Below are 21453 nucleotides of genomic sequence, written 5' to 3'. Positions count from 1 at the left end.
ACTGGAATAGATTTAGGTTTTTACCAGTATTGCACTGAAATTCTATTTTCCATGCCTGAGAATGTGTGTTTATTCTGATCAAGTGGAAGCTGTAAGAGGTGAAAGTGTGAGGGCCACTGTTTTACCTAGCATGTTCAAAGCAGGAACTGGATTTGTGGAATTAAGACTACAAATTTCAGGAATTTGTAACCAAGCTGCAAAAATTCAGGTCATCTGTGTTTTGGCATGGAAGAGCACCTGTCACACATACTCACTTGAGCTAGCTAGGAAGGAGTTTCCAGATCACTGCTGTGCATTAATACTAATTTTTAAATTTGCACATCATGAATTTGAGGTTGGGAAGGACTGTTGCTATTCTGACCAAATTAAAGATACAGATACTCACAAACAGCTTAACGTAGTCTGAAATTTTGACTTAGCTTTTGAAGTAGAAAAGCTCATTATCTCAAACATACTTGTTTCACTATGTTATTAATCTGTTGAAATTTGGTGACAGTTGATTTTTCCTGGTTTTCAAACTATTGAAATGTAAGGAAGAGCCTGCCCCTCAGCTTCTTCACCAAGTACACATATTGCTGCTGTGGTTCTGGACTTGGAGGGAGCTCATGTATCTCATAAAGGTGTCAAGGTTATCATGGCTTCTTTAGTTTAACTGAACAAACTGATGAACAGAGGCTAATAAATACACAAGAGCCATTCTTCCAAAATGACCTTTAATAATCCAAGTCATCCTGTTTACGTATTAATCAAGCTAAATATGATCACGGGTACATTATTGCATTGCTATACATAAATTTGTTTATATTTATGAGTCAGTCAGGTCACAGTGACTTTACTGTACTTCATCAAAATCCTTATTGTGAGATCAGACCGTGATAAAATCTCCTGGTTTTCCTATGAAAAAAACCCCTCATCATTCAATGTCAAAGTATCCTTCTCTCCAGCCTGATCCATTAATCTTCAACAAATTAACACATCTCAAGGTTTTATAGTTACGTAATTAACACAATACAAATGGTTCTTTTCATGTCAAAAGCAGATTGAACTTCTCTCAGTGCTTATAACAAAGTTCTTAAGCAGCCTAATGTCAAAGTGGCCCATGTTCTTTCTCCTTAAGTTTCACATTGCAAGCAGCGATAAATTTTTACAAGCCTGTCTCACGACCCATCACGTTGTTTGTGCAGGTGCGTCCCTTTGCCACCAAGGGAAAAACCCACCACTTCTTATGGTGGCAACCAGATGACATCCTTGTATCTACTGCAACTTTCATTTTCCTTCCTTCTTTTCCACATCAAATACTTAGTGATGTTTTTAACATCATTTAGTGCTTTTGTCAGCCAGAAACAAGGGAAATGATTGATGCGTCACCAGCCAACACCTTCTGTATCTCAAGAAAACATCCTGCAGTTCTCTACTAATCGGGGACTTCAGTTTGGAAACTGTTTCATTTTCTGTAACATCTTCAATTTGCAGGACCTGTCTTCTGTTTCTAGGGAGGATCATGAGACTGTTAGAGGTATGTGGCATTTGTGGAAGCAATAAATGGAGAGCACAAGAGATTTGTGGGTGATGAAAATACTTTCGCACATTGTGCCAGGCTGTTATGATGCTGAGACAGACTCGGGTTCCTCAGCAAAATATTCCTTCAGTTCCTCAGAGAAACATCAACCCTTGCTTGGAATATTAGATTGAACAGAGGTCTGGTTCGACATGTTTTCAGCAAAAATTCTGGAAGGAAACCAATTTCAACTCATACTTTAAAATGTACTGAGTGGATTGCAGCTACATCTATTTTAGTTTAATCCTAAAATACTGTCTTTCTGTACAGTGTATGCCATTAATGCATAGTAAGATTGCAACAGATTTCTAGTCTGTCGAGCCTTTAATGAGTTTTCTGTTTCTACTCTTTGATGTACAATCTTTTTAGGTAATTAGTGAGACTTTTCAGCAGTTTCATCCTTGTGGTGCTCAAGTTTTTAAAGGATGTTGTGAGAAGCAGCCAACAGGTATGTGCTGCAGTCGCTTCTCTACTGCAGAAAAGCTCTGGTCCTGCAGTGCTGACATGGGAGCTTTATCCCGGCCTTCACTGGGTTCAGGTTCAAAACCCACAGCTTTGGTATTGACAAATGATTTATTACTGATGCATGGAAGAAACAAGAATTGTCTCTAAGTAACTTCCAACAAACAATATTTATTTTGTAATGCATTCTTTAATTCTACAGCAGTACAAAATACCTTCAGATATGGGCTATCCACATTGGGTAATTAACCTTGCATGAGTGTTAGGAATCTGGGGAACATATGTTCTTTCTGCGAGTCTTCCTTAGTGAAGCAGTCGAGTTCAAGGTGGTGAATGCTCATCCACTTTGAATAATTGTTGTACATAAATAATATTCATTACCAGACATTCACAATTTTTCATTAATGCATTTTACTTGGTGCTTCCCTAGAGGGAGCATAAAGCTGGCAGCTTCTTCCAGTGCTTGCCTAATGTGCTGGTGTATTAAATATATTGACTCAAGTGAAAGGATTTAAAGAAATATTAGATAATTACTAAATGTGGCATCTTTGTATGTACCTCAATCCAGATAAGTGGTTCTAAAGCCATCTATATCTTTGCCATGCAATACAAATATAATGCAATATGATATAATAACATTTAATTGGTAATAACAGAGAAAACTGCAGTCTTCATTAAAGCAGCAAAGCTAATTCTGGTCTGATAAAGTGCACTGAGCATCCCTAAATAGGTTTTAATTAGCTGGCACCAACGCTGCACCACCCTTAGGGAGGGTAAAATTAATGAAAACTAGCTGCAAATAGATCAGTGCTACTGGATGTTCTTGCCTTAGGTGAAGGTGATGAGAAAGAAAGGAGTGTCTTTTAAGGATCATTTAGAAAACAGTCTGCGTTAAAAGTCACTTTCAACAAGCAATGCTGAAATAAATCTGTGCTAATATCACTGGAGCAGTCAATGTTTTTTGGTCTGCAGGCTCCATTTGTGTTTATACTACAAGCATCTTAGGCTAACCCCTGAGCACTGCACCTCTCAGCAGTGCCAGTGATGGCCCAGCTCCACTCCCCCTCTCGGGGCTGGCAGTGGGCTCAGACCACTCCTGTCCCACTGCACAAGTGAGGCACTGAGCCCCAGCAAACAGCCAGTGCTGATGTGCTGGCACTGCTCAAAGCACAGCTTAACTGGGTGTTTGTAGTCACTCTCTTTGTGAGCAACTACTGAAAAGAGCCTGCTGAGCTCTGCTGAAGAAATGTGTCCTGAGCTCCTAAAATTCCCAGTAAGAGACGTGAGATGATGTTCTAAAACCCAGCCAGTGTGGTAGACAGTTGTCTTTCCACATACACTGTCTTAACTCAGACAGTGCCCATCCCACACCCCATCAGTTCAATTCAACTACATTTTTTTGAGATTAACTACACACATGTGTCTTCAGGAGGCAGGTTCGCTGAGCCACATTTGCAGTCAAATGGCTGTTTCTGAAAGACTTCTGTCAGTATCTTGGCTAATTCTAAAGAAACTAAATAGCTTTTGTGCTTCTCTTCCAGAAGTTCTTCATTTCCTCTGTTCATGCCAGATGGTGCTGTGTGTTAGGTTGTGAGAAAGCTGTTCTATCATTCAAGGCAGAAAGATGTATCATTCTGATCACTGACTTCTGCATCAAGATTCAAAATTTGGGGTTGTGTTCAGCCTGCCATTTTACTCAGTTCTGCTCACTAGTTATTTATTACTTTGGTGATATATGAGATCTATATTATATCTCTGTCATTTAGAGCTAGCAAATTACATTCATCTAAAGTTTGGATTGACACTGTTAAGACAACTGCAGTCATCGCAGCTTCACCTCAGCTAATATGTGGTTTTTCATGTGTCTTGACTAATCTACATGAAGCTATAGTCTAGTAGAAATGTCATTGAAATTAATAAATGAAATTACATTCTCTGAGGTTCAAGTAGCTGTAAGTTCTATTGTTTGGTGATATTCTCTGTGAATTGAGGTGGTAAAGCTGTCAGTGTCCAGCACATCAGAGTTTTATGTCATGTTTCTGGTTGTTGGCTTGAATGAAATATTTTAGTAATGATATTTTCATTTTTGCACTTGCTTCCGTATATGTATTGGTTTCTCTATCAAAGTTATTCAGAGGAAATATAAAATCTTAGCTAGTATTGGTTAAAATTTGCAGAAAGCAGTTTTCCATTGGGAAGCTGTGAACACTGACACTGAGCCTGGCTGAGAGAGTTAAATTTGGGCACTTGGGAAGTATATGTCCCATCAGTGCTTTATATTAATGTGCTTTATCTAAAAAAAAAAAAAATATAATTTCTGGAGGATTAGTTAAAGTTCATTTTATTTTGAATATAAAATGAGCAGTGTTAGAGAATATCAATGTCTTTAAATTACAGAACTTTAGGAAGAAAAGGATGAAAAAACTGATTCAGACTGACAGAAGAAAGATATAATGCCTGTTGGAACATTTTTAAGGACAAAGATTAATTGCAGTTTACGTTTTGCTATAGTCTTTATCATGATGATATAATATCTGCTGCTGCACCAATGAAGTCAGCAAAAAGTTCTCAACTGCCTATGACCACCTCAGTAACCCCAAAAATATGTGTTTGATATAGTGACCATTTTTCAAGTACTTGGCAGTGGATCTTTCTTGAACCATTGCTTGGCACTTCCATTCTTTCTTTTGATAAAGTAATTCCTTCCAAAAATGCTAATGAATTTGTCCATCTTAATTCATAAAGGGCTTAAATAGTTTCATTGTCAGTCAAGACTGCTTTATTACCTGAAAAAACAAGGATCTAAAGCATGAAACCTTAATGAAATAAATAGATTTTTCATTATAAAACACTTAAAACCTCAGCATCTTCTGCTATTTGTGGTCAATCACCAGATGGTTAACAACTGTTTGGGGGTTTATATCCGCTCTTCCATTTCCTGGTAAAACACCAGTTGTTCCTGAGTGTCCTGCATTTATTCCCTGCAGCCCATTAGTAACTGCATTTATATTCTTTATGAAGATTTTCCTAATTAAGATGAACATTTTTCTCTATTAGGCAGATGGAACTCAATAGAAGAAGTCCGTTCTTTATTAACATGCCAGTAAATGCTGCTCAAAGCACCAGCACTTCTGTTAAGAAACACAGCTCCTACTGCATTACACTAATTACACAGTAAAGTGAGACTTTATTAAAAAATATCAATATTAGCTATTATTTTGTGATAAAGCTGTGGCTGCGTATAGATTGGTGTGAGCTTAGAGACCTATTGATTCTGTAGTGGTTGCTGACTATAGCCATGGAGTTATTTCTTTTTAATTAATGATTAAAGACATGGAATATATAATCAGGAACTACTCTATCATTGTGCATTTTCACATGTTCTTTGAATTTATCCATCTATTTCTTTTAATTTATCCCATCTTCTTTAAGTGCCACTAAATCTGTTTTCTGCTCCTGATGAACTGTATGTTAAATCTTTATACAGTGTTCGCTATAGTCCTAATTACATGCACACCTTTTTCATCCTGTGCTTGAAATACTCTGCAGCTTTTATTGTTATGAGACAATTGCTGATACCTCCCAGAAGGAACTGTACATACGGATGGGATTCTGGACTCGATCCTTGAGGGTCCCTTCCAACTCAGCATATCCTGTGATTCTGTGATTCTCACATCCCATGAACATCCACCTTTGGAAAGGATGATGTAAGTTACTGACTCATGCTGGCAATCCTGGTAGCACCCTGGATTGCAGGGCTTCCAGTTTTGCTGCTGATGGTGAGAATATTTTATGGTTGCAAAGGAAAAAAGTCTCAAAGAAAAAAATTAGCAGAAACAGATTTTGAATGAAGCCTTTGGTGTTCATCTGCCATAGTTCAGTCTTTTTGGCTTTTCAGATCACAGTGTGTAAATAGACCTTGATGTTCCTAAAAGAGCTTAAAATTTTGAAGGAATAGATATAATTTTTTTAAAAATTAAAAACTAAAAAAAAGATTAATTAATCTATTTTTTAGAATTCAGCCTTGCTGCGAACTGAAGTAGTTGTCTTGAGGAGCACAGTGATTACCATTGAAGTCTGTACTTATTACCAAGTGTCACATGGTGGTTCTTCTCTAAGATATATTAAATAGATTAGAAGATAAATGTAATGTTTCTTTTGCTGAAATGTGATAGCTGTTGGTTACTGGTAACTGTGGGGTTTCTAATGGAAGCTCCCTAAAGAGCGCTGAGCTGTATTTACAGTGCTTAGTAAAAAACAATACTGCAGTCAGACTGCAGGAGATGCACTGGGAGGTTTGTGCTGCAGGGCCTCTGCTCAAGTGAGGACAGCAACTTTAGGAGACAGGGAATAAGACTCTGCGGTAATTTCTTGCTTTGGATGGAGAAGAGTTCTGTACATCTGCCCACCCACTAGCTAGTCAAATTTATTAGAAAAGACTTTTACAAGAAAAGCTGTATGAGAACTAACTTTGAGTACCTCTCTGAATGATATTTAGAAAAGATTGTCCTCTCAAAGCTTTGTACAAGTAGACACAGCAAAAGAAAAACTGTTTGAAAGTAGAAAAAGTTTAGCCTGAACTTATGGTCGAGTATTTTATCTTAAAATTTAGAAAGACTGGTAAACAAATTCTGCATGGAGATTTTAGTGGGTAAGGAATCAAGCCTTTGTGAGACCTCACAGACATAGGTGGGAGGAAAACAAAGGGGAAATGGTGAATTTTTGTGACTCATTATGTTAATTTAGAACTCATTGTTAACTAGGTGCTTGCTTGTGCACATCTTCAATATGTATTTTTACCCAGATAAAAACAAAGCAGATGTTCTACTTTTCTTTTTTTTTATTTCTGTGTCTGTTATCCCACATAAAGAATTTAGGCTGCAGTTTCAGAACAGTGAAACTGTACAAATATATGGATTTATAGCACATGCCTTTGAAGGTAACTCAGGGTTCATAGCAGTGCTTCTCAGGGAACCTGATGTGCTATTGGGATATGCTGCAACTGGTGTTTAGAAAACAATCGCTCCTACACAGTTCCTGTGATACTCAACTCTGAGCTTTTAACGGTGAGGCAACTCTGCATTTAAAAGGTAACAGGCACAAGAGCAGCATGTACAGTTTTTCTCAGAGATTCACATCTTCAGCAGGTTTTGGAACTTACAACAGTCTGGAAAAGCGTAACTCTAACAGTGGGGATTTATTATGAATCTCGAATCTTATGTCTTCAAGCAGTTTGTGTGATGTCTCAGATACTGACCAGCATGGGGCTTAGTTTGGGTGTGAAGGGAAATACTTTTTAATACTGATGTTCAAAGATTCAGCTGTTCTATTTTCAAGACTTTGTAAGCAATTCCTGGTTGTGGGAGCATTCAGTACAGTTGGGACCACTTACCAGAGACAGCACTCTTCTCAGAACCTGAGCAGCCCTATCTGGTGCATTAGAATTCAGTAAACATGCAATTGCAGTAGAAGAAAAGGTTTCTAACGCTCCTGTTTGTTCTTTACGAGTTTCTTGTTGGTATCCCATCTTTATATTTGGAGACTTCTTTTTCTTTGTTTTTATTTTTAAAATTAAGTCGTCCCAGCGCACATATCCTCTCTGCTCTAGTCCTGCTGGTTACAGAAAGGAGGCATAAACTCCACATCTAATAACATTCTCTACATGATTCATTAAAAATGCCAAAGCACAGGATTTTCTGCAAAGCCTTAAAAATTGCTGTAGATGATGTCACTAGTGTAGAAAAAGAGAAAGGAAAGAAAGAATTAGATGAAATTCTAGGAAAGAAACATCATGCTTTTATGTTAACAATAAAAACAAAGATAAATGTCAGGAATATGTGCTCTGTGTTCAGTTTGCTCTCCATATGTTGTTTCAGAATTTTTCTTGAATAAATTCATTAGATTTTCTAGTACTCCTGTCTCCAAAAAGTGTCCCAAACATTTCCCATGAGAGCATTTCTGAAAAATGTTGCAGGTATCACTTAAGCCTCAAAATGCCTTTGTGAGGAAAAGGATATTTGTACCCTTTCTACAACTTGACTTCCCTAAGAGAAAATGACACTGGGGGAAAGCAGAAGCTATTGCTGTGCAGAAATTCATACCCATGGGGCTTTTTGAATATTGTATGCTTACCGTGAAGGCATTTCAATCTCATACAGTCCTAATTTTGTGTTGGAATGGTCTGGAAGTCCAGTATGGAACAAATTTCTGGTGCTCTGTAACCTGTTTTCAGCCAAACATGGTAATGTTACAGCATTTCCTTCTATATGAAATTAACAGTAGTCTCTTGACATTTTACAATCAATCAAAATATTCGGAAAAGAAAACAATCTGAAGAGTATGTGCAAAGCAGCATTCCTCTAAAAGAAGATTTTTAGTTTCAATTTTTTCAAATGTTATTTCATGTATTATCAATATTCTGTGTCCATTCACTTTAGCATTCTTTACACACCTTTCTCTAGTCCATTAAGAAATGTGACTAGTGTTTGTCATGTGTAGCTTTTTCTTTTATCAAGGGAGAATTGTGTCTTTGCCAGAGCTCAGTGGCTGTGGATTTTTGCTCGCTCTGTTTGTGCTGCTCTGACTTTATGTAAGTGATGACACTGTTGAAATGTGTTTCGTGTTTGGAGTAGAAGCAAGCAGTGGTCCTTAACTCCTTGGGGCTGATTTCATGGTTTTAAATTGCCTTTACCTCCACTTCCAAGAATGCACAGTGTTCGAGAGAGCTGGATTTCAGCTTCACTGTACAGAATGTGCCCGGGACCCTCAGCTGCAGTTACATCCCAGAGCCTTCACACTCCTAGAGGTATTTTGAGTCTTGCTCATGGAGTGCCTCTTGGATATGAAACTTCATTTAACTTTATAGAGGACATCCCCAGGGTATCCTCAAGCTTTATGTACTGCTTAGATCTGTCTAATCACTTCCTGCCAAGCTACACTGCTTTGCTGGGTTAGAAGGAAGGCAATGAAAGGATGAGTAACTAAAGCCAGTTCAGTTTATCAGTGGGAAATGTAGGATTTCAGGCACTATTTCTGGATATGGTTTAGGATGGTACTTGGAAATGATAAATTGAGGAAAGGCTTATTCCAGTTTCCCTTCCAAGCTCCTAATTTTGGATCACTTGATAGTTTTCCTTTGTTTTTGAAATAATAACCAGTGCTGTCATATAAATTTGACCAGTTTCAGGATAGCGGAAGCAAGAGCAGCTCCACATGAGTTCCTTAAACTTCTTTAGTCTGCGTTCCAGGCCTGAGACTGGCATATAATATAAACATTTTCTTCATTATGACTTTGCATTTTTCCTTGAGGCTGATTATCACACTGATTTCAAAACCACGGTCATCATTATGCTAAAATGGTGGCAATAATACATTTGGTCTTTGTGGGTAGATTATAATAGGAAGTTTCGAAATAATTGCCCACTAATATGAGAGGTGGATGTATAGTGTTCTATTGCTTGTAATGTAACCATTAAAATAACAATTACGTGATAATGAAAGGACTCATTATGCTTTAGTTTATCTTTGCATAAAGTTAATAGCTAATGAAAACAGGGAAGATTCTCTCTAATTACATTTTACAATACTTTTTCTCTTTCCATGAAGACAACGTTTTGCACAGAATTGTAGATTGGCATGCTTCAGTAAAGCTTGTGTCCACTTTCTATGTGCTTCAAATTACAACTGTTTTAAGACCAATGGTTGCATGTTCTTTTTTATCAAATGGACACATAGTCTTCACAAAGAACATTTTTGAAACTAAGTTACCAGGGGGAGTCAAATTTGCAACATGACTGCACTGAATATAAATTTTAAAATAAATTTAGTTTCTTCAAGTTTGAAGTGTTAGAAAAATGAAAGCAGCTTGACACTGAGTCAGTTAGTAAAATACTGTCTCTCTTTGTGTGAATGAGAAATGTCAAACAGGTACATTACCTACCATCTGTGGCAATTTTGATTCAGTATTGTCTACAAGGCATTGTCAGGCAGGTGAGCAAGTTCCTTTTCTATTGTATCCAGAGGTGGAACACGCAAGAACAAATAACAAAACAGGGTTTGGCATGGATAGAGAAACCTCTCATTTTGTATGTTGGGATACTGAGCTCTAAGTGAAGAGTGTTTAGTTCAGGAATGCATAGATAGAGCTCCCAAATTATCTTAATGGCAAGAAGACTAATTAGAATGAAGACATTTTGGTGTTTTTGTATACAGATCATACTACACTGATTTTTGAAGATGCAGCAAGATTGTCCTCCACTTCACAATATTTTGCATATTTTTTAAGCATAATGATTTATTTGAATGTTACCTTTAAATGCGAAACTCATGGAGGTGGGAATTATATAATCTAATCCATTTCACTCCAAAACAGAATTAAGAGATATGAATTAAGCAGTTACGAATGAACTAGACATTAAAAGTATAATTGCATTAATTTTACTAGGTATTATAGCAAATTACATCAATAGAAAGTGTCTTTGGTCAAACAGTTTGATATTTAATTAATTTATGTTCCAGTGAGCTAAATGGTGGGTTGAGTTTGTGAGCCACAGTATACATGGTTTTAGTGTGTTCAGAGCCTGGTTACTGTCTGAGGCTCTGTTTGGGATGCCAGGACAGCTCAGTACATTCTAAGACACGCATTGTCCATGAGTCTTGAGGCCTGGCCCCAAATAATTCCTGAAGCATTTCAACTTTCAAGCCTTCTCTTACACCTATCTCAGACTCTTCCATTTGGATTAGCTAACTCAAATCACAAGCTGTAATGTTGTCACTGTTTTTTGGTCAAAAATGCTTTCTTCTCCATGCTTCTCCTTCACTTTCTCCTTCTGATCACAGAATCACAGGATTGTTAGGGTTGGAAGGGCGTCTGGACATCATCCAGTCCAACCCGCTTGCCAAGACAGGGTCACCAGAGCAGGTTACACAGCAACGCGTCCAGACGCGTTTGCAATGCCGCCAGTGACGGAGACTCCACGACTTCTCTGGGCAGCTGTTCCAGTGCTCTGCTACCCCCAGCGTAAAGTGTTCTTCCTCACTTTGAGGTGGAACTTCTTGTGTTTTAGTTTATGGCCATTGCTCCTTCCTCTGTCCTGTTGCTGGACACCACTGAAAAGAGTCCGGCACTGTCCTGTTGGCACCCACCCTTGAGATATTTATACGCGTTAATGAGATCCCCTCTCGGTGTGCTCTTCTCTAGACTAAACAGGCCCAGCTCCCACAGTCTCTCCTCATAAGAGAGATGCCCCAGACCCCTCATCATCTTTGTGGCCTCTTCTGGACCCTCTCCAGTAGCTCCTTGTCATTCTTATCCTGAGGAGCCTGGAACTGGACACAGCACTCGAGATGTGGCCTCACTAGGGCTAAGAAGAGGGGGAGGATCACTTCCCTCAACCTGCTGGCCACACTCTTCCCCGATGGCATACTTGTTTCTATATTACCTGTTCCTTGCTTTTCTTGAAATATTTTTTCCTTCTCTGACATTTTTTATGGATATTTTTGACATTTTTTCCTCTTTTATTTCCTGCCTCATTGTTTGTAACTATGTCATCTATATAGCTTTCTTCTTTCAGCCTTTTGTCCTTTTATTGTGAAATGTATTGCCTCAAACACACCTCCTGTTTTTGGCACAATCTCTTTTAAAACAGCTCACAGACCTGCAAGGTATCTGATGAAGAGCAGCTTTTCCCTCTGTGCCCTTGCCCTTGCCCTTGTGTTTCCTCATTCACATGAATCCTGGTGCAGAACATCTGAAAGTCTGCAGGTCCGGAACTGCAGATCTCGACTTAGTACATCCAGTTCTTAAAACAAAAACAAAATATCACAGTGGGGCGTAGAAGCTGTGCATGATTATTTATTGATGATTGTTGGTTACAGGAATTAAAACAGCAGGGAGCTCAGATTTTGATCAGAAACCAAGTGATTTTTCTGTACACTTTTTATTGTAAAATGTGAACATAATATAAACCCATTGTGCTCCTGCTGTTAAATGCTAAGCCCTGGCCTGACCTCCTGTATGAACAGTGCATGTTCCCTGTCACACAGGTATATAGTTCTGTGTATGTGAGCATTGATTAAGGCTTGAAGGTGTTATAAGGCCATTTATATATATGTGGATATAGGAGCTTTCATAGTTGCTTCACATCAGCTCTCAAGTCTGCCGACCACCCAGCACAGTGTGATCTCCAAGTGAAAAGCAAAGGGATCTGGGGAGTGCCTGCCTGCCTGGAGCTGGGCAGCCTTTCTGTGGGCTCCCAGCACAGGAGTGTTCACACAGAGACTCACTTCATGTGCTAGCAATGAGCAGAGTGCATGTGCTTTGCTTTTTGTAAGCACTTTTTTATTATAACAGTACAAGATAGCCAGCCTGGCAGTGACTTTTAGGTCTGCAGTTATAATTTATTTGCTTTTAGTTTTTGTAGTATTACCAACTGCTAAGGGAATTGATGCTTAATACATTTCTAAATAAGTAAAACTAAAGTATAAATAAATAATGCCTGGTTTATTAGTCCAGGTGTTTTCAGCATTGCTGAAAGTGGTTTGATGACAGCCACCAGCACTAGCAGTGGAAAAAAAACTTGATTTCACAGTGATTATTATCATTATAATAAACCATAATTGAAAGATTACGAAATTGATTCTTTTAAAAATTAATGTTGCATGAATGAGCAGGCTCCGTGGCATTCAGATTTTTTCAGTGTTACTTGGAAGGAAAGTGGCTTATTTTATTTCCTGGCAGAAAACTGCTGATTTTCAAACAATCACATTAGAGAAAACAGTCCCAGAGGGTTACAGGAGGCAACAGACCTTTGTCATTATGCTTTACCCTTTCCTGATGGGTTCGGAGAAGAGCCAGAAACAAAAGAAAGTTACATTCATTATTGAGAGAGCCTTGGGAAAATCTGTTTGGCCAAGCAATTTCGCATGAAACGAGTGAGGAAATATTTGACTGCAAAGAACATAAACTCCTTCCATCAATATGCAATTTTCTGGATCCATTTGTCCAAGTGATTATTAAGAACAGTTTCTAAATTTGCAGTGCTTTACAACTTCAAAGGGCTGTGAAAGCATCAACTAGTTAAATGGATGGAAGTGTTTTTTAATAAATAAAAAAAGACCAAAGTCAGTTGTAAGACAGTTTAAAGTGCAAAGTATTGAAAACAGCAGGAAACCTGAGGACCTGCAATAGCAATCATCTGCTCCAATCAGGAACATGGAAACCACAAATTTATCTTTGATGATTTCCTGTAAATATGCCCTTTGAGGACAGATTGCCCTGCCCAGTCTTGCGGAAAATGCTCAGAGTTACAACTCTTCTCACTGCAACATATGGATCTCAGCAAGCTCTGCTTCTCCATTCCCGAAGTCATTCTTCAGATGGAAAAGTCTGAGCAAAAGTGTAGTGCTACAAAAATGCTGGTTAGCATCCTTCAAGCTTGGTCAGTCAGACTGGAAAACATCTTTCTGAGTTGTTTTTTTTCTTGGCCATTTTCTTCAGCAAGGTCTGCCCAGTTTTCTAGACCTGTTATCCTAGTGGAAATGGTTTTATTGATGTTTTCATTCACTTCAGAATGTCTCATATTTCCCTAGGATGCTGCAGTATAAATACTTCCCACCCCCCCAGTGTGTAGCAGTGTGTGCTGAGGGCTGGGGAAGGTACATTTGGATGTCTCTGAGTGCCTCCAAGGATTCTCTCTCCAAAGGATCCCACCTGGAGTGTGTCAGTGCTGTCGGGGTGGCTGTTCAGCGTGCTGGGGGTGACTGTGCAGATGGGGGGCTGGTCTGTCTTTCTTGCCACCTCTCTGTGGCACTTCACTCCTGATGTGGTGTTATTGGATCTGAATGCCTGGAATCTGGGCTGCAGCCAGCAGTGTTACATCCTGGTAGCCTGGGGTTTCCAATCAGTGCCACATCTCACATTTATGACACACACATCAAAGAAGCCCAAGAAATTGAGGTTAGATGTGGCTTATTGTTTCTCCATATATATCGTGAAGAGAGAACATGCTATTCCATTTTAAAGCTGATGTTTATGCACCATTTCACATTGTCCACATAGTTTGCAGTCTCTGAAGAAGTCTTCTATGCTTGAATTTATGATAGACATATAATCTACCACGTTTGGTATGTATGCTCTTGATGACAACCTTGTACTGGCCGTATGTAATGTTTTGTTAAATAGAGGGACATCTTTCTTCTCAAGATTGAAGTCAGTGCTCTTTCACTAATTAGGTTTCATTAATATTATTTAGCATTTCGTAGTGTATATCATCCACAGACCTTAAAGCACTGCAGGACGTTAAATCAGCTTCAATTGTAAAACTCTTGCAGGGAGTCATTTGTCAAGTTGCACAGAGTTATCATCCTGCAAGTCTGTGGCAGAGCTATGAAGGTACCCCTCAGTTAGGGTTCGCAATTGTCTCTGATGTAGTACCCTGACATTCAGAAGGCACGAGTGTTTATTTGTACCTGTGCAAGTTCATGCTTACCTGGGAGGGAGTCATGGATGATCAAGTGATGATCATATCCATATCAAGTGCGTTTTTATGGGCAGAAAGAACTGGGATTTCTCAAAAGAATTCACTAGAAATTCTGTGTTACCTAAAATTTTGTATGACTAGACCTAGCTCTTGTGTCTTGGCCTCTGTGCAAAGATAGGCTTGCATTGCTCAGCAGAGCCTTGTTTAAAGATAACGTTTTGCAGGAGGCGGGGGGTGATCATTAGATTTGGGAAGGAATATTACAAGACATGTTGGAGCACTCCATATTCAAGCAGTTGCTTTCGTGCCACTTCCCAGCAGTTAACATTGCCCATCAAAGAAAATTGCTAAATAGCTCTGCTACGTCATTCTTCATTTGCATTAGAAATGGCTCTAAGCAATAACAGGATTACAGCCAAAAAGTGCCAGCACTTTATCATTCACTTATTTGATTTAATATATAGAGGTACCTGTTTGAAACAGCATTTACTTTTCTTGAGCTTGTCATAAAGCCCACTCAGAATGGAAGTGTTTAAGGTAATGATGACTCCGATTAATTCCCTTAGAACAGCATGACTGGAATCAGATACACTACTTCTCTTTTCATTAGACATTTCTGAGCTGCTATGAGTGATCTTATAGCAGGTGAGGAAAGAAATTAGCTGAATAAATCCCCATGCAAATGGTCCACAACATGCTGCTATTCTTCTTATGCAACATGGTGAACTGTAAGCTCAGAAGCCTTTGTGCTGGTGTCCAGATGGCATTAATAGAACCTGATGCAAACCTTGTGTTTTAGAAAAGGCAGAAAAGCCATACGTGCTGTGTGCTGCAGATTTCTCTTCACCTGCACGGTGAATTGAGTGGTGTTACAGCTTTCTCAGCCAGCCATTACCACCTTCTTCCCCTCTTCTCACTGCCACCAAATCCCTGTAAATCCAAGCCTGGCCTGAACAGCAGATCCCTAATCTGTTTTTCCACACAGACATCCCCCACCAAAGTCAGGAGGTCAGACGTTGTGTTGCACTTGTGTTCACAGACAGGATTGATACATGGAATGCTGCACCAGGAACTCTCTTCTAAGCAAGGAAGATGTTTCAATTCATTCTAGCAAATTTGAGAGCTGGCAGCTAAGTTTTGCCAGTGTTTTATTCCTGTTTACATTTCTTGATCATCAGTAACTACTATTTGTTATCAATGGACATCAATGGCACAAATATAGGGAAAAGCATTTTCCAAAGCACCTCCCTGACCAAGTAACCTGTATTACATCTGAAAATGAAACAGTTCCCTGAGTAGTTTAGGCATCTTGATTTTTTTTTCTAACTGAGGTATCTGAAATTCCCATTTTCTTCTGAAAGCAGAACTGGAAACACTACTGAAGGATGTTTACATTAGTTGAAGAAGCAGAGATTTTCTGGTAACATTTATCTTAATTTTTTGTGCTGTTTTTCCTAAACATGATTATGAAGTTCTGCATGATTTCTGGTGTTGCAGGTATCTTAGCATTATAAAATGGTAGTAGTAGTAACTAGAAGAAAGGAGTGGGTAGGAAGGCAATGTGATAGAGAATCTCTGTGAAAAAATTTCTGAGAAAATACTGTTTAAAGTCAGAATTACAAAGTGCATGCTTTTCTACTGAGGACCGAACCTACTGGTTTCAAATTAAAGGTTCACACAGAAGTTATGTCTGCTGTGCCTAACCTGCAGTAATTGATTCTTCTAATTCCTAGAGGAGCTGTCTCCACTTAAAGTACAATTGAACTCCACATTACCTTAAAATGTTACAGTTTAAGAAGTTGTATCAGCCTAGCACTGCCCGGTATGGAGGGGGCTGCAGATGCGAGCAGAAACATTCGACCCTTTTTGCTTTGTTTCATGCCCTAAACACTTGGATCTGCAGCCATTCCCACCCTGTATTTCACACATGCTTTTGTTTTTTACATATCTGTGCATGGCAACAGAAGAGGAGAATTCAAAACGGAATGGTGTGTTTTCATTCAGACTGGCTTATGGGCTGGATTTTCTTTTCTGCTTTTTCATCTGATTCTAAAAAATCACCTGTAATCACATGTAATATCAAGGCTAATATAACAGCCTGATCTTCATTATTGCTTGAATAAATTTTCAGGAAAAAGTCAGAATTCTGCTGAACCATTACCTTATCTATCAAAGGAAAATGTATTTATAAGCCACTGTGTGGAAGATTATATGAAGGTAAGTTGTATCTCATCATGTGATCGGCACCATTATGGGTTATAGAAGTGCTGGCTTTCCAGAATCAGTTTTTAACATTCTTAGTGACAATAAATTTAGTCATCAGTTCTACAAAAGTCTGGCTGTAACTAACAAACTGAGTGTATCTGTATTTGTAATGACTGTCTTGATAGTTTCACACATCAGTTCAATAAAACATCTTCCACTCAGGGGAGACATTTGGGCAGGAATATCTCATGACATCCTTGCCATTCCCATTACCATCACTACACACTCAGAGTAATACATGTTTTAAAAATTGATTCAGTGTGTATTTACAACATAGATCATAGGACATGTTTTTTTAATGGTGAGAAACTCCCAATGAAGCATTCTGTGATCTGAAGCATTGATTTGGGTTCTCTGATTTTAATGCTACAGAATACAGTCATAAAACTTTTAGACCCTTAATGTCATAGGGTGCAGCTTCTTGGCACAGAATGTTAATGTAAAAGGCAATAGGTACTGCAGGGGAGAGTGAAACCAAGGGCTTGCATTAAACATAGCTAACTAACTGAATTTGAATTCTTAACATATTAAATATAAAATCTGGAAAAGCTTATTGGAATGACATAAGGCTGAGATGAAAAATCCCTAATGCAGGTAGACTTTCAGTGAGTTACTTTGGTAGTGTGGAGGATACACGTTTGGTTTAGAGAGTTCACTCACCTCCCTTCAGGCAGTTTTCAGTAAGTGTCTCTGAAAAGTATTTTTCTGAAAGAGTTGTGTAAAGATGGGTGAAGCAAATTTTCCACCCCTTCTCAGTTGACTACAGATGGTCTAGATGAGTGACATAGACATTTAGCTCTTGTTTGGCAAAGGAAGGTGAGGTAAATAGTGGTTAAATATCTTGTTATGTGTTGTATCATCTAACAGGTATGTGCTGTTGTACTTGGTTCAAGATTTTGGTAAAGGCATGACAGAGGTGATTTGTTCTTATCACAGCAGAAAGTTCAACTGCTTTATCATACTCTTTTCGGTCTGGTTGCCATCCTGGTTCTTAAGAATTACTTGTTTCTGGCAACATAAAACTGGGTCTGAAATTTAGTTCCACCCTGGGTCAGAGGTAAAAAGTGACAGTGAAAAATTAGTGAGAGAGGGACCAAAAAAATAAGTTTGTCCAGATAGCAAGTGTTGGAATAGCTATGAAATATTTTTCCATAGATTCATTTATACTGAACAATATTGGGAAGCTTTTGATTGTTATACAGAAGTCCTACAACCATCCAAGGTTGTATTAGAGTTTGCTTGGATATAGAAAAGTCTTGACATTTCTCACTGCGGTGGGATTATTGTCCAAAGTTACCTGGAATTCTTCCAGAGCAAAAATTGAGTTTAGAAAAGGCTGAAATTGCTTTGTTCTAGTTCTGTATGACTAAACTCAGATGGGACAGTGAAGACAACAGTACTGTGGACTTAAGTTTGTGAGTATGGTTGGCAGTTTTAGTTGACTGCCTTTTCTTACGAAATTAATTCCTCCCATTGACACATTAGCACTTGGTCTTCTAAGTTCTTAGAACATTGTTTGGACACAGACTAGTTTTCAATAAATTTTCATTTTCTTTTTTAAGAGAAGGGAGAAAAGCTAATTGTTTGTGGGAATGCCTTTTCTTTGTTACAGGTAGACTGAAGCATCTGCACTGAGAGGTGTTTGTTTAGAAAAACACATTGTAAGCCTTTAGCAGACCAATAGGTTGGCAATTTGGAAACACTGGTGAGGATAGAGCTTGCTTTCTCTGTGGCACCTTCTCTCCTGGCATTGTAATCTTACCCTCTGGACCTGCAGAGCTGTAGCTGGGTCAGACTTGCCCATGGGCTGTTGTGACTCTGTCGAACACTTAAAGCGGTTACATGTTTCCCCATGGGATGAGGGATAAAGGGCAGAGCAGTGAACCTACTGGAGGGAATGATAGAAGAGAAACTCTTTTTGCAAAAGAATACAATTCCTTAAGCTGATGCTGGATTGTATTTACAGTGCCTGTTCAGACTTATGTCTCTGTGACTAACCTTTTGTGGCATCTGCTGTCCAGGAGTAAATTAACTTTCCCATCGGCCGTGAGCAGATTTTAGTTCTGGATGTTACTGTTCCAAATGTTTCCTGCTGCTGTTAACAAGTGTGCTCCCACTGGCCAGGCTGGGGCCTCAGGAAAGGCAGTAAATCCTTGTGATGTTGCTGCCTGGAGCCCCACATCCCCCATCCTCTCAGCATGCAGTGCCAGTGCTGGGGGTAGCAGCCAAGGGGACAGCAGCTGCCCCACACTGGCAGGGGATACTTGAATCTCCATCGCTCTCCCGTGCCTTGCGGAGTGTCCAGTGTTGCCACGGTGGTAGGAGAGTTGAATCGAGAGGATCCAGCTCTGCCAGGCTGTTCTTCATTGTTCCAGCTGTTCACAGCTGCTCTGTGGCTGATTGAAAATGCATTTACTCCCCTCATGTGAATAACCTTGAGGGATCAGAAAGTCAATTGTGCAAAGCACCTACAGTCAGTGCCAGATGTGTGTCTGGGAGCCACTGCAAAGGCGACTGACATTTAGAAGAGCTTTTTGGGGGTGGTTTAGGGACTGGCAGGTGCCTACTGCAACTCAGGAGAATTTATTTCTCGTGAGAGGGATGCAGAGGTTACTTAGCACACAACTATTGGTATTTAAAAGCTCTCTTTGCATGTCCTTTTCAGAGCAGTACTGAGCATACCTCCCCTGTAGTTTTCAGTCTGTTAGCTCATCTGTGAATGAAGCAAATGTTACTTTAATTGTAGTTCATTAGTTCCATCTGGTGCCAGGGTGGGGAATGAAGACCCTTTCTTACCTTACAAAACATTATATACCTTTCCTGCCAAGCTGCTCTACTGAATAATAGTTAGAGCCTGAGGCTAAATAAATGTAAAGATTTGGAATTGTTTCTCCACTGGTCTTCCCACAGATGCACACTTGGCTCCGTAGATCTGGCTGCTGTCTAAAGAAATTAAGACCAACAGTATTTTAGTTAAAGCAGTAGTATATGCAAGGCCAGAGATGCTCTGTGTGATACCCACAAAATTGGGTACCTGTCTGCTTTTTTTTGTTCCCTTTAATCGATAAAAATACGATTTCCCTCTAGTTCAAAGGAAATTGAATTTTCACATAGCAGGGGAAAACAAATACCCTTCAGCATTGCTATCAGTGAATTGGGGCACCAGATGTCTTTTAAACGGGTCCAGCATATTGTGTCTCCATTTCCAAGTCTCTCTTTTATGCTTCCATTTATTGTAGGCAATTATGCTTTGACCCAAAGACATAATCCTAGTGGAATTAAAAATCATGTGACCTCTTTGTATAAAAAAGCTGAGTCTGATTTTATGAAAAAGAGATGTAGAGAATGAATCTAGTGGGAAATTAGGCAGTAGTATTTGATGACTGTAAATGTATTTATTTATAACAGCTAATCTTGGTGGAAATGAAGAAATAAGAAATAATTAACTTTACTATTTATAAAAGATTCTCTTTTATCCACTGTGTAATGCAGTCACCTCCAGGATGAAATGCAATGTCTGCTAAAGGGAACATAGACATTTAAGAGAGAAAGAAAAGAGCAAATGTGTGTTTGACACAGTGGGGAAAATGTAGCATGGAAGGAAAACATTTGCATGAAAATGTTGCCCCTTTTAGTTGAAGACATATTTTTAACTGGTTCTTATAATTATTTAAACTGGAACTTGGTCATAAAAGTAAAATATGTCTGGCCTTGCAAAATGCTCTCTGACATTTTTAATAGCTTCAATACAGAAAAAGCACCTACTTTACAGTAAAAAAGAACACTTACTCTCAGAAAGATAAAGGGCATCATTTTCCTGTTGCAAAGACCAGTTTTACTGATGATGTCACTGGAGTTATTGTAGGCTTAGAACAGTGCAAGTGCGGGAGAAATCAGGATGATCACTCCAGCAGCACTGGGACAGAGGTAAGAGTGCTGCTACTGAATTAACAGCTCTTTTCATAAGCCCAGAGAATGAAGGAGTAACAAAGAAGCTGCCTGGCTGTTGATGAATTCATGACCATGTGCAGTGTATCCTGGAGCTCCAGTTAAACCTTTATATACCTCAAGAGAGAAAGTGAGCGAATGATACAGTGAAGAGCACTTTGCCAAACAAAATAGAAATATCCATGGGATTGCTGCACTATTACAAGTGTCAGCACACAATTAGGAGTCAGTTTATATACGCAAAATGTTTTACTGAGCTTGAGTGAAATTTACAGCTTTTAACAGGAGACCTATTGAAATATAATCTACCGCACCAGCTGTGATACCTGTACTCAAAAATTCTACCGCTCATCTTAGATCTCTAAAGTTAAATACAATATATGCCATTTTACATATAACTATTGCCCTCAAATCAATCCACATTCAGCCAGTAATATCTAAGTCACATGCTGACTGAAAGTCGGAGGGAGACTCATTCTTGATAAATTGAAAAAAGGCAGCAAAGTGATTTTAGTATCTTAGTATTGTTGATTAAATGTGTGAAGCTAACTAAGAAAATAATCTGCAAGGAGAGATGTTGTGATAGTGGTCACGTTTTGTCAACGATTTGTATTAAATGCTAGGGAAGAGAGGGACAAATTTGAAGATTTGCTTTTTATTATGGTATGAATTGATGTTCAGCTACTAAAATGAAATAGGTTTGCATAAGAGTTATGACTGTCAAAAACCATTTGGAATTTC

General features: G+C 38.8%; 1 protein-coding gene across 4 annotated transcripts in view; it reads left to right on the top strand.

Annotated features, from left to right (window-relative positions):
* Positions 1-21453, top strand: part of ST6GALNAC3 (ST6 N-acetylgalactosaminide alpha-2,6-sialyltransferase 3) — a 216318-nt gene that overhangs the window by 146200 nt on the left and 48665 nt on the right. Inside the window, exon 4 of one of the 4 annotated variants that reach the window (XM_048313368.1) lies at positions 1474-1516. The exons of the other annotated variants lie outside the window; for them this stretch is intronic. Within the exon in view, the coding sequence (XP_048169325.1) occupies positions 1474-1516 (43 nt within the window). The remainder of the gene's footprint in view (positions 1-1473; positions 1517-21453) is intronic. 4 annotated transcript variants of the gene reach the window in all.

The sequence above is a fragment of the Corvus hawaiiensis genome, chromosome 9 (assembly GCF_020740725.1).
Source record: "Corvus hawaiiensis isolate bCorHaw1 chromosome 9, bCorHaw1.pri.cur, whole genome shotgun sequence".
Lineage (NCBI taxonomy): Eukaryota > Metazoa > Chordata > Aves > Passeriformes > Corvidae > Corvus > Corvus hawaiiensis.
The sequence above is the reverse complement of the archived record's forward strand: the minus strand, read 5'-3'. Positions and strand labels throughout refer to the sequence as shown.